Raw genomic sequence first — 13,767 nt, 5'->3', positions numbered from 1 at the left:
GGCTTGTGCTCATTTTTCCATTGTGGAGCTAAATTACTTATAGTTTGTATTAAAATTATTGACTGCATTTACTGCTTCTTAAAAAACTGCTAAAGCTTATGTATTTTGAGCTTTGTTTTTATGAATGATGCAAAAATATACCAAGAGATCAATTAAACTATGTAGCATGATCAGCACTAGAAAAAGAAATATTCCTTCAACGATTGAGTTAAAAAAAAAAAAAGCTCTCTCCTGTTTCATTTGTAGACTGGTTTGGCTGTGATGGTTTACAGTTAATGAGAAATTTATGTATAACTTTGTAGAAATGGGTGTTTTTAAGCTTTGAAACTAGGTAGCATGTAACTGCCTCTGATCTCTAGGCTTATCTTTTACTGTGATATTTCTGTGCTTCTTGCACTAATAAAATATTAACATGGTGAGCTGATTGTTTTGGTCAGCAACGAATTGCTCAGCGTAACTACTCTTTTCTTCATTTGATAACATGCTTTTAACTAGGCAGAACTGTCTAAAACAATGCCGTGTTCTTCTCCTTTTTCATTTCCACTCTTGCTTTCTGGTTGCCCATTCTAGCAATACAAGACCAAGTCCAGCTACAAGGTTTTTGCAGCAATCCCTACAAACACATTGCTTTTGGAACAGAAGGTTAGTGTTGATTCAAAAGCAGAGTGAATTTTACGTTTCTAATTTTGGCTATGTTGTGTTTTCTAAGATTTTATTTGGGAAAATTTATTTTTAAAGTTCTGCCTTTACTAAAATAAAACATTATTAGGGTGATTTGATGAAAGCATTTTGATTAATGTAATTGGAGATATGATTGATCTATCATAGAGATCAGGTCTAAATTTAGAGGTGCCTGGCCCCCTGCAGGAAGCTTGACTCTGAGTTGGGTGACTCTGTACCTGTCTTTTGGAATTTTAAGTATTTGCTACACTCAAGAACTTTCACCTCTGTGCATAGCGATCAAGAGTCAGGGTGAAATGGGCTGTGTGGGCAGTTGCCATCTTGGTAAGTGCCTGGTCAAGACTTAATGACTAACAATGGACTCCACATCACCATGTGGATACTCAGCTTCACCGTGGGTCACAGATCCTAGTGTGAATTAAAACACAGTCCACTCTTGCCGAGCACTGTTCTTACTCCCTGAGGAGGAGGGAAGGTTGAGATCATGTCTTCTGACCCAGTGACTTTCACATGGCTCTATAGGACATTTTGTCTTAGGCATCATTAATTATAAAATCATAGGATGTTACTTCAGGAGGTGAATTAAACGAGTCTCCTGCTAAATAAGTGCATTACATATGCTCAAAGGAAGGTGCATATCAAAATCAAGATGAAATCCATGAGCAAGCCTGTGAAATGATACACTGTGCATATTATTCTTAGCTGATTTATCGACTCTAGGTATCTATTAGTGCATTATATCCACTTACCTCCTGTACTTAGTGTTTCAAATATGCTATCATTTGTCAAAAGGTTAAATTTTCCAAGCAGGTGGTATTTCTGTCACTTTTTATGAATCTACATTCTTGTTCTTTAGCTCGATCTGGAGAGTAAAACCTCCAGATTTAGCTATTGTCTAAAACGTAGAAACTGTTGGTAGTAACATCTATGTGAGCAGTAAATAAACAACACTTCTTGTATGTCTCTATGTATGATACTTGTAAGTCATCGCCGTGGTCTAAAACCTGTCTTTATGGATCTAAATGCCTTGCTCTAGAAGGTCATGGGGCTGCAGAGACATCTGCAGTGTTCTCTAGATTGTGTCCTGAGTTTCTACCGTTTGTAGTGTGTCAAAAGGTGAGATGGGACAGAATGTCAGGGACTGTGGAAAGGCACCCTCCACGTCCCTCCTCTCACTGTGTGGGGACCTCAGAGCGACTCATGGTGGCAGTGTTCTCACATTGCAGATCTCCTCCTGTTGTCTGTGAGGTCGCTGGGCCTGGTCATCAATGTCCTCCTTCATGGGCACAGGGAACTGCTCAGCAGCAGTGAGCCAAAGAGGAGCTCAGCACCTCTGGTGCTTCAGGACACCTCCCTGTGCATGGCTGCCTGGAGCAGCGCCTTTCTCCAGGTGGTTAATTTTCTGTTTGGAAAGCCAGTCCTTCCTAAAAGGCTCCCATGATCCAGGCTGGGAGTCAGGGTTGCTTCTGAGCTTGCTCACCAGCTGCCTTCCCTTCCAGTGACCTGGATCTCAGGGGCTCGAATCCTCCAGACCTTACACATGAAGAATCAGTGGTGTGATTTCTAATTCCATCACAGACACACTTCATAAGTGTGTATGATGATATGGATGTATTTTCAACCAGCATAAGTCTATATGAGACAGGCTTTCTGTTTTTCATTTAAATAAAATATTTTTTGGAAAAATTATTTTTATTTTGATGCAACTAAATTATAAATACCATGATACCTAATTTAAAATAATGTTAGGGGTAGGGGGCAATGGAGTACTGCATAAACACTCATGAAAGCAAGTGTCTTTTGGACAAGGTAAATGGTTTCAGGACTGCAAATATTTGAATTACTCATAAGTAACAAGATATAATAATGTTTTTTCTTCTTCAGATCTTTTCTATAGTTTTACATATTTTTTTACAAAGCTTTTCCAGGGTATGTGTCACTCACTGAAACTAAAGGTGTTTATTTCTGAAGTGAGTGGGAAAATTAAGACTATCCTCTTCAAAATTTGAACTGGAGAGAAATCAATAGTTTGGAACATTTCCATTCTCAGAAGCTTTTCTGAGATTCCTTTTATATCACACAGAATGTAGCTGTGAGACAGGATCAGATTGTAGTCTCATTATAATACTCAGGATTCACACAGAAGAATGCCTAGAAGACAGAACTCATATATAATTTACATCTTAAATATTTCAACGGTTAATTATCCAGCCAGATTATACCCATGCTGGATACTTAACACTACGTTTTGTTCCATAGTATGTTGTATAATTAACCAGGATCTAGAATTACTTTTTGAAAAGAGTACTATTTTCAAAAGCAAGATTTTCTGTAAACTGAAATACGGTAGAGCATACAGTGGAACGGGAAGCTGTCACTAAATTGCCGGTGTGGTTTCAGCTTTAGTCACCCCTGGATGAAACTCATTATGATCGAAAGAAGCCCTCTGGTTGGCAGAGGCCATGGTGTGTTGGGCCTTCTGCTCTGCAGTTCACTGTTTGTATCCAAACTTTAATTTACAGCTTATTCCACATTCTGTCATTTCCCCCGGGATCATTTATTTCAAGAAGCATTTTTGCCACAGGTCTTAACTAAGACTTTATAGGAAAAGATAAATGTAAGGTCTCACATTTTAATGTGTTGACATTCAGGGTTTCAGCCTCAGCTCTTGCCTGTAATCATCCTGTCTCGTTTCCTTGTGAGGATTAAGGACTCTAGAGCAATCAAATGACTCTGCAGAAATCAGATCCACTTGGATCTGGGGTTCCCTGGACTCTGTTGTAGCATACTCAGGAGTATATTGAAGTTTGTATACCTATTAACTCTGATGTGGACTTATTTTTAGTCTTAATGCTGACACTGCTGTCTGTTTCAGAGAATGTTAATGTTCTCTCTTTTATTGGTTAATTTTTCTGCTCATCAGAGTCTGACAGCAAGAGGCAAATGTTAAAATTAAACCGAGAGTGCACATTAATAATGCAAGTAAATAGTTCACTCTTTTGATTGGGTGATTGTTTTAAGGAAACAATCAAGGGAAAAGTGTTTATGTCACATCAAATGATGTGCATTCTTATTGCCTTACAAGTCATTAATATTTTTTCACGAAAGAATCATTTTTTCCATTTAAAGTAACTCCAGTTTTCTATGCATGATTTTATACCAACAGAATAAATGTTGTAAGATTAATTAAGTGAAAAGGTGGATCCCTCATGGTAGAAAGGATAGCTGTTTTGAAGATATAGTAAAAACCGTGGTATAAAAATAGAAAGCAAAGCTCTGATATATCTTGTAGGTTGTCAAATCTGTTTACTCCAAGTTGTCTGTCTGATTTTTTACAGCATGAGTTGCTCTATTCCAGTCTGATTAAACATATGTCCTCAGGCAAGACTACTTTAAGATCTCTGATCTCTGCATGTCTCAACATTGTCTACTCTAGAGGGGCAGCACTTAATTTAGATTAGTGCAGGCACACAGACGTGTTCCCAGTGTGCTTTGGCTGTGAGAATGTGTCCCGGGCTCTTAACCCACCCACCCCGTGGCGTTTCCTCCTGCGGATGTGCGGGTTCTTTTCTCTACCATGACCCTTTCAAGGAATACAGTGGTCTGAAGTTAAATGTTCATTGGAGGAATCGGTTTAGCGTGGGGCTGGGTAGGCAGGGCTGGGTATTTCATCCACCAGCATCTCAAAGCAAGCTTTTACTCATGGGGTTGTGAAAATAAAATGGCCCTTGAAGAAATAATAAAAAGGATTATTTGGGTAGAATAAGCCTCCTCAGTTCTGTCTCAGGCTCCTGCTGGAGGGAAGTCCGTGCCTTTCAGACTTGGGCCCACAGCGATCGGCCGAACACGTGGACCCCAGCTGCAGCCTCTGCTTCTCTGCAGCTGTGATGTGCTCAGCGGCCGGCAGGCAAAGTGCGGTGCTAAGTGCCTGGAAGAGCTCGCTGGCTCCTGCTGTCAACACCGTTTCACTCCTTGCCCAAGTGCGTTTAAACCCTCATTACGTTAGAGTGAGGAAGATGTTTTCTTGTTATGAGCAACAGTTGAAGGGAGCCTGAGATGGTGTTGCTCTGAGAAAGCGTGGAGCAGCCAGGAAGAAGGAGGTGCGCTGGAAACACCCACCTGACACCCTTAATTACACGAAGAAAACGGACGGTTCCCCTGCTTTCAACGTCGAGGGGATGGGTTTGAAACTAGTTGTGATAGTTGAAAAAGTAAACACACAAAACTTCCTTTTGTGGGGGTAGAACAGACATTTAGTCATCCAAAGCTCTGGACCTGAAAACATCAGGTAGGGTTTGTAAATTCTGGAAGTTTTAAATCAGTCATGTGAAAAGAATCTTTTGCAAAATTCTTAGACTTTTTTTTTTTTTTTTTCTTGAGACAAGCTCTTACTTTGCAGTCCAGGCTGGCCTTGAACCCACTGTGTAGTCCAGGCTGGCCTGGAACTTGAAGCAGTCCTCCTGCCACAGCCTCGCAGGTGCTGGAATTACAGGCATGCGCCACCACATCTGGGTTCTTAGATCTTAAAAAAACCTGTACTTTTATAAATCTACAAATGTCCTTGATTTTCTTTCCTGATTTAAAAGCTGGATTCTGTTTGGACCTGAACCCACAAATAAATTATCTGAAAGCAAGAGTTATTCTTCTGAGAGTATCTCTAGTTCTACAAATGGTTTTGTATTCCTGAAGAAAGTGTCTGCCATCCTCAGGGAATTCATTGTACCAAATGGCAAAGCAGAGGGGCGTTTAGCTTAGCGTGAATCCTCTTAGAGGGCACATTTGATCATTACTAAACTATGATAACTCATGCGTGAAATGTTTGAAATTGAATTTGGGAGCTAGGCTAGGCAGAAGGAAGAGTTTACTGATCCTTTTAGATCAGTCTCTCTTTGGAGGCAGCTTACCATCTCACTCCTCTTAAATTACAACTAATTCATCCCATCTCCAGATTTTTAGAACTTAATCCTATTCTCTAAGGGAGCAGTTTAGATTCAGTACATTTGATTGACAATACAGTCCCATCAGAGGCGCTCCCCTTAGGTGGGAACACCTATTGTGATTGGTTGATTGGCATATTTTCTTAAAAGGATGAAAATATAATTTGCAAAGTTTTTCCATGGTGATCAGCACTTAATTATAATCAGTACAGAATTCAGAGACCATTTTCTATACAAAGTAGATTTAATAAGTCCCTTTCTAAAATTTGTGTCTCAAAAGGTAGGTAAAACATAAACATCTCCAATGAGAATATTTTGATAAGTGATCTGGATTAAGAATCTTTAAAAAATAAGATTAAAAATATCTCATGCCTCAATTGCTGTAGTACAATTTGATGGGAAATTTATCCCTCCTAAAATGTTTTATTGAAGAATATCTTGAGAGATTTGTATCCACAATGATTAAATCTAAAGAACACTTAACAAACTACTACTAGCTAACTTGTCACAAAAAAGCATCCCATAGCCAGAATGGATTATAGATGGAAATTTAAAATATTTTCTTTAAAAAAACCCAAACTTTTTGATAACAGAAAAAGAAGCTACTTCTTACGGCTGTTAGTGAAGTGACTCAAGAGGATCCATTTGACAGTAACTTCCAGTCAACTAAAAGCTAGTTCTAGGAAATTCCATGTCTATTTAGCTCAAAATAAGCCATATTCCACCACACAGAATTTTAATAAAAACTGAATACTTGTTCCATTTAAAGTTTCAGGATTATTACTTAACATACACTATTTTCTTTATATGTTCAGTGGACTGAAGTAGATAATTTTGATGTTCTTTGAGTGAAGGTCAGTCATTCAAATAACCTAATAAAAGTTATTTTTAATTCTTGTATTTCTCATTGGCATCTTTATTCATTATTTAGTGTTAATGTTTTCAGCAAAAAGCTCAGTGCACTGAGGTGCATGGCAGGCGGTGTGTTGCCCAGTCAGGGAGTAACCCGCACTGCCCAGGAGGGCCAGGAGAAACATGGTAGAGGGGTCTGATTGGGACTTCAGGAGGAATAGGAGTACTACAAGGGAATGGAAATCTGAGGAGAGCGGGTAACGTGTGGAACGGATGATCACAGCCAATTCAGAGAACTCCAGTGGCTCTTTGTATCAGGTAGCAGCAGCACAAGTGAGGAGGGGTGGAAACAGCCAGAAATTCAGAGTGGCTGTCTAGGTGGTGATGGGTTGGTGGTTCGGAAGCTCACTAACGGTGGGTACAGCACTTCTACCTGTTAGGCAGGAGGAGACAGGCTCAGTGCTGAAGTAGACAGAGAACTGACATTGCGTCCCTGCCTACAAAGCCAGGGTTTTTAAGGGTTGTACCCTCAAATACGGGGGGCTAAGAAGAATCATTTGCAAAGCGAAGTGCAGAGCACATTTTGTGTTATATCAGCCTGAGCTCGAGGTAGGAAAAAAATCAGTATGTTTCACACGCTTACTCTAATGGGCTTGAAAACTGAATTCACAGAGTCTCTCTGGGAAGGAGTTTGTATGCTGAAAATTAAAATTAGTTAATCAAATAGTTTCTGTTTTTTGTTTCTGCAAGTGAAGGAGTAGCTCATACATGACCAGCTTATTTTTCAGAGAACTGATATGTTCTGGATCAAATATAATTAAGAACTAGATGAAGGCACAGAAGTGTAACCACACGCAGAGAGAGACTATAGTAGAGTCATTGTTGTAGGAAGGATGGCGTTGGATTGGCTTCAGGTTTTTGTTGGCCTTTCTCTCTTTTCTTTTTTAAAGAGTAGCCTCTTGTCTGCCTGCTGTGAAGCAGCTGAAGCTTAATAAGAAACCTGCAAACTTACTGACGAAGAATCACAGGAAAGAGTGTGAGGTTGCACAGGCCCTGGAGTGTGACCCGGGAATGCAGGAAGTGGAGGAGCCCCACATGCTGGCTTGTGGACTTGCCCATCCTGGGCGACTGCTGACCACCTGCTTGCGGTGGAGCTCAGTGGGGGGTAAAGCAGATAAACAGCTGTTTCAGCTGCTGTCCACTGCCATCCAGACAGAGCCAATTTCTGCACGTTAAAATGAAGTAAAAACTCATTCCCCAAAGCAGAATCTAAAGTCTTTATAACATCGCACTCAACCCCCTACCCTGTCATTTCTAGGCATTAAAGAAACAAAACAATATCACCATACTCAGTGGAACACGTGATTCATAGAGATCAATCTTAAGGTATTTCAGATGTTTCCAGTCACCTGGCAAGAATTTTAAAGCTGTTGTACTGTCAGAGGTATAAAGAAGAGCATGTTCATAATGAATTGAAACACAGGAACTCTTGGTACAAAACTAGAAATTTTAACTTAGAATGAAATGAAAATTCTGTCACTGACAATAAAACACTGAAAACAGGAAAAGCCCTGTGGTGGATTGGCTTTAAGAGAATCTGGAGACACAGAAGAGTCGGTGAAATTGAAGATAGATTGTTAAAAACCACTTTGTGGTGAAAACAAGAGGGAAAAGATTGAATAACTGACCTGAGTGCCAGTGATCCATGGGATTCTGGCAGATGTAATCAGCGTCTCAGAAGAAGAGGATGGAATGAAACAACTTATAGCTGGTAATATTAGCCAAATTGAGTGAGAAGTAAATGTGTATTTTGAAAAGGCTCGCAAAATCCCAGATAGTTTTAATATGAAGATAACCATGCTCAAGCTTATACCAGTCCAGCTGGTAAAAATCAAATGTCAAGAGACAGTCAGAAAGCAGAGCCACAGGAGATCGACCCCAGAGCAGGGAGCTGGAGTACTGCAGGACGACCTCTGATGCCAGAGAGTGCTACCTCCCTTCAAGAAGAAGGACAAAATAAATGGCCAGCTAAAGGAAAACAGAATTCCTAGAGAGCAGACTTACTGCAGGACATGTTAAAGGAAGTTTGCCAGGCTGAAGGGAAGTAATGGCAACTAGGAACTTGGGAGGAGGGCAGAGCATGGGAAGGGGCCACAATATTACTTTATTAAAATGTCTTTGAAATATACAGAGTCATTTAAAAAACCATAGAAGGGGAAAGGTACAACATGACTGTGTGTAGCCTGGAATGCACATGGTAATTGGATGATGAAAAAGGGTGAATTGAGCTGTATGATCGTAAGATTCCAACATGCTGTAGGAAGTATTGCAAATTTTGTGTTGCTCAAGTTAGGCCTTAACCAGAGTGGAAGAGTCCCGAGGCTAATTTCTAAGGAAATAGCTCCCACAGTGACCCAGCTAATGTTAGCAGCACTAGCTACTGCAGAGGACGAACGCTGCCGCAGCTGTAGCTCAGCAGGATCACTGCTTCCTTCCGCATCACCCTTCGGTGCAGACTGGAGTAGCTGTCCCACGTGGCCATCCTCCCACAGCAACTCCGTCATGTTAGCTCTCAGTCCTGCATCCTGCCATTTGGGGGTGAGAGCGGGGACCGTGACATGATGTGGCCACTCTGAACTGCCTTGCACCAGGAGAGACACATCACTTCTGCCACCTTAAAGAGGAATTGGTCACAGACTCGAACCTCAATTCTTGAGCTTGAGAAGACTTCACAGGAGACACTAGACAAAAACGACTTAATGTTAGAAAATAGCTCATCCCACAAATCAGAGGTTTTATTTGATTTTGTCTTTGAAATGCCTCCTCCGGTTCTTGACTGAGGTCTCATATGAGGACTATTTTGTTTGTCACTAGGCGCTAGATGCACCAGCCCAGGCTGAAAATGTCTCCCAGGACAGCTCCCGAGACCTACCCCTGGAGGTAATGACTTTGACCGCCTGTGTTTGGTTTGCAATCAGATACTCAGTGCTAACTGGCTACCTGGTTTCGATTCTTCCAGTTGTGTTTCCCTGCACAGCTCAGGCAGCAAACCGAAGAGCTCTGTGCTACCATTGATAAGGTCTTGCAGGATTCCTTGTCTATGGTAATGCCCTAGACTAGAACGTGCTATGCAAACATTGGCTTTCGCTTCATTTCCCTCTGTGTGGTATGATGCCTCTCAGGCCTATCTTTTCTTTTCTTTCTCCTTCCTTCTCTACCCCCAGCATTCTTCTGATTCTTCTTCAAGGTCTCCAAAGCAGACATTGCTGGGTTCTGAAACAATCAAAGTACGTATATATTTAATATCATTTACTGAACCTTAAGATTTTACTCTAATGATTTGAAAGCTGCAAGCCAAGGTCCAAGGCAATATAGCAAATCAGGAAGTTTATTTAGTAGTTAGTAAACAGTATGTATATTAGCAACCAGGATATAAAAAAGAGTAGCATTCCAAGTAGCTATTCCAAGTAACTTGTAGGAACTGGTAACATTTGTTTCAATTTGTTTCACTGTAGGTAGGTAGAGAAAAGGTTGCAAAGTGAAAGATAGTTCTCATTTGTGCATGGAGTTCAGACCAGCTTGAAAGCCAACCTACTGGATGGAGTACTTATGTGTTGATATCTTACGGCTGCTTGTAGACTTTGTGGTTTAGCCTCATCTCAAACCATAGCTTAACCACTGCAATTTGTAATTATTGTAATTAAAGATGTAACTGTTTCCTTCATATTGTGTAGCCATTTTCATTTGTTAGGGTAAATTTTACATTTCTACTGTTTTCTCAATTACTTATTATAACTATTCAATTTCAAAGAACATGTGGTTCTCTTTGTATTGAAATAGTTAATTTTTTGTTTTTCTTTTTGAGTCAGCCTTAGTTTATTTTTCTTCTTGGAATTAATATAAGTACATTGTCATGTTCTTTTAAAAATGGAACTTTGTGTCTGAAGTAAGTTTTAAATATACAGAATTGTTTATAACTACAGCAATTACAATTTTCAGTTGGAACATTATAGACAACTATTCACAAGTAGTAAAAAAGGGACCTCATAAGCAATCATTAATATTAAAAAAGTATACTTTAGCAGAGAGGACACATGAATAGATATAATTTCTATATTTTAAATATGTTTTGTTGTATATGCTTTAGGTCTTTTAAGAGACAATATAGATGTGTCAAAAACAGGTGTATGAATTTTAAACTGTATTTTCTGATTTGTTTGTTGGATATGTAAATAATCTGTTTTATATTAAACATAATTAGAATTAAATAATATGGGAATAATTTATATCATTGGTTTATTTAATAAATATTTAATGAGCATGTTGTTAACAAAAGCAGTATTTAAACCACTAAGTTGTAGAAAGTTTTACATTTTATATCTTAATTTGCAAATGATTTTTAGACATATTTATGAGGTATAATGTGGTTTTGAATCCCATGTGAATTACCGATCAACTCAGAGTAATTAGTGTGCGTTCTGCTTTGAACTTTGATTGTTTTTATAATATTCATATCCAGGCTCCTCTCTTCTTCCCATTTCGAGCCATACGATGTAATGATGTAATATTGTTAGTTAAATCCCCCTGCTCTTTCCTGTCACACAGTTACCGGGGACCCCTCTCTGCCCTGCCCCACCCTTCTTCTTGTGCAGATTTCTCTCTTCGCTGCTTCCCTGCCTGCTCTGCCCGAGCCTCTGCCCGGCTCTCCCAGTCTCTGGTAACTGTTTCTGCTTCCAGCTCTATAACCGCCAGGGGTAGGTTCTGCTTCGGACAGAGATCTTCCGTGTGACTAACTTCACTAACATCATGTTCTTTGGCCCCACGCGTATTGTCTCAAATAACAGTTTCGTGATTTTTGGCCAAAGGATGTGTCTACCATGTTTCCTTTCATTCATATAACGATTCACGCAGTGTGGCTCTCTATCCTGGCTGTTGTGAGCAGGAATGCCATCAGTGTGTATGCAGGCGTGTTTTTGCATGCATGTTTTATTTAGGTGGTATTCCTAGATGTTTTTTAACTGACTGGATTTATTTCCTTGTATCTTCTTGGTACCAGTATAGGTGTTTTTTCAAATTCTTTAAAAAAAAAAAAAAAAAAAAGAACTTGTGCCTGAGGTAGGTTTTAAATATACAGAATTACTCATATTTAGAAGAACAACCCTAATTTTCTTTTTCTTTTCTTTTCTTTTCTTTTCTTTTCTTTTCTTTTCTTTTCTTTTCTTCTTCTTCTTCTTCTTCTTCTTCTTCTTCTTCTTCTTCTTCTTCTTCTTTCTTCTTCTTCTTCTTCTTCTTCTTCTTCTTCTTCTTCTTCTTCCTCTCTCTCTCTCTCTCTCTCTCTCTCTCTCTCTCTCTCTTCTCTCTCCTTCCCCCCTCCTCTTTCTTTTTGTTGTTTTTCGAGCAAGGTCTCACTCTATAATGCAGGCTGGCCTTGAACTCACTTTTTAACGCAGGCAGTCCTTGAACTCACGGCAGTCCTCCCGCCTGAGCCTCCTGAGTGCTGAATTACAGGTGTAGTGTGCCACCACACCCAGCATAATTTTCATCTGGAGCATTCCAGACACATATCCAGAAGCCCAGTAGCCAGTTTGCAATGTTAAGAAATAATAGTTTATCAGAAAGGACACACCAGTTGCTACCATATAAAGAGGAAACTCTGAAGGATTCAGTTACAGCAATGAACAGTTGAGGGGTCTCTAGCACCCTAAAGCAGAGGGGTGCTGTCCCTGTGAGTGAGGAGCAGGGAGGTGCTGGAGCCCGGGCAGCACTCCTTTCAGCCTCTTGAGGGTGCCTGTGGTGGTTTCCCGGGGTGGCTTTGCCGATAATAACAGTGTCACACGCAGTGTGTAGAGGCTCCCTCTCCACACCCTGCCAGCACCTGTCGTTTATCTTTCTGGTAAAAGCTGTCATGGTGTGCATGGTCTCTGAGGTTTTTACTTCCCTAACGATTAGTTATACTAAATATTGTTCACATATCTGTTTACCATTTGTAGGTTTGCTTTTAAAAAATATTTTCTACAAACATTATTAATGTCTATTAAAAGATCGGGTGTGTTTTTGCTGTAAAGCTGTTGCTCATACCTCTGGCAAGGGCCATTTTCAGATGTGTAGTTCGCAAATAATTTATCCCCTTCTTTGGGTCCTCTATTCTCCTGACTTCCCTTGACATCCACAAACACTGATTAACAGAGACAGTCGTAGTAAATACTTATTTACTGTACAGCTGGGGTTCTGAGGCTCAGGGAAGCCAAGCAGACAGGCAGACCACAGGACATACTCTGTAGTAAACAAGAGATAGAGTTGAAGCCACACCCCATCAGGGACAGGAGCCAGCCTCAGGGCTGGTGACGTGCAGACCTGGGATTGTAGATGTGCGCACCATGCTCAGATCTATTTTCCGGTCAGTTTTAAAGCTTGTTAAACTTTTAACGTTCTGAATTTTTCACTTTTCTGCTTATTTTTTAGTCAAGCTAGGTATATATACGCCATTTTTAGTATTCTTTTGAATTTTGTCAGAATTTTTATGTTGATATTTTTCTTGATCTCTTCACTTAATATTATGTTTTCAAATTGCATCCATTTACTTACAAATGCTTCAGGTTCTTCTTCATGGCAGGGTAGAGCTCCATTTTTGTATAAATGCCACATTTTTAATCTGTTGATAGACATATACACCATTTTCAAGATTAACTGTTACAAGTTACGCTGCTATAAACATGGGTATGCACATATCCATATAATATGATGACGTTAATTCTTTTAGTGAGATACCTAGAAAGGGAATAGGTTGATCCAACGAAATTTCTAGTTTAGTTTTTTGAGGATCTCCGCACTAACTTTCATAGTGGTTGTCTTGTTTTATATCCCCCCCCCCAACATTTGTTATTTTTGATTTCTTGATGGTAGCCATTCTTTCTGGAGTAAGATTTTTATCTCAGTGCAGTTTTAATTTGCATTTCTTGAGTGGTCAGCAGTATTCAGCATTTTTTCATATATTTATTGACCATTTATGCTTTTTTTTCTGAGTAGAGACTGTTCATTTCAGTTGCCCATTTCTTGACTGAGTTACTTATTTCTGGAGGTCTAATAGTGTTAGTTCTGTGTATATTTTAGACATTAGTTTGTGTCCAAAAAATAGCTGGCAAAATTTTTTCCCAGTCTGGAGGTTGCTTCATTCCTGGTGGCTTCTTTTGATACAGATTGGCTGTTTAATTTAACGTGACCCCACTGATTGGTTCTCAGCATTATTTCTTGTGGCATTGGGTTCTGTTCAGAAAGCCATTGCCTGTTCCTATGTTTA

The 13,767-nt window shown here is 39.7% G+C and overlaps 1 protein-coding gene across 1 annotated transcript in view; it reads left to right on the top strand.

The window, feature by feature from the left end:
- Mlip (muscular LMNA interacting protein) overlaps positions 1-13,767 on the top strand; it is a 126,236-nt gene that overhangs the window by 37,663 nt on the left and 74,806 nt on the right. Inside the window, 4 exon segments of the mRNA XM_063253822.1 lie at positions 571-642; positions 9,345-9,410; positions 9,490-9,573; positions 9,695-9,757. Coding sequence (XP_063109892.1) covers positions 571-642; positions 9,345-9,410; positions 9,490-9,573; positions 9,695-9,757 — 285 coding nt within the window.

The sequence above is a fragment of the Cavia porcellus genome, unplaced genomic scaffold, assembly GCF_034190915.1.
Source record: "Cavia porcellus strain 051 isolate PalLab524CR breed Dunkin Hartley unplaced genomic scaffold, mCavPor4.1 scaffold_7, whole genome shotgun sequence".
NCBI classification, from domain to species: Eukaryota; Metazoa; Chordata; class Mammalia; order Rodentia; family Caviidae; genus Cavia; species Cavia porcellus.
Note: the sequence above shows the minus strand (reverse complement) of the source record. Positions and strands in the feature narration are given on the sequence as shown.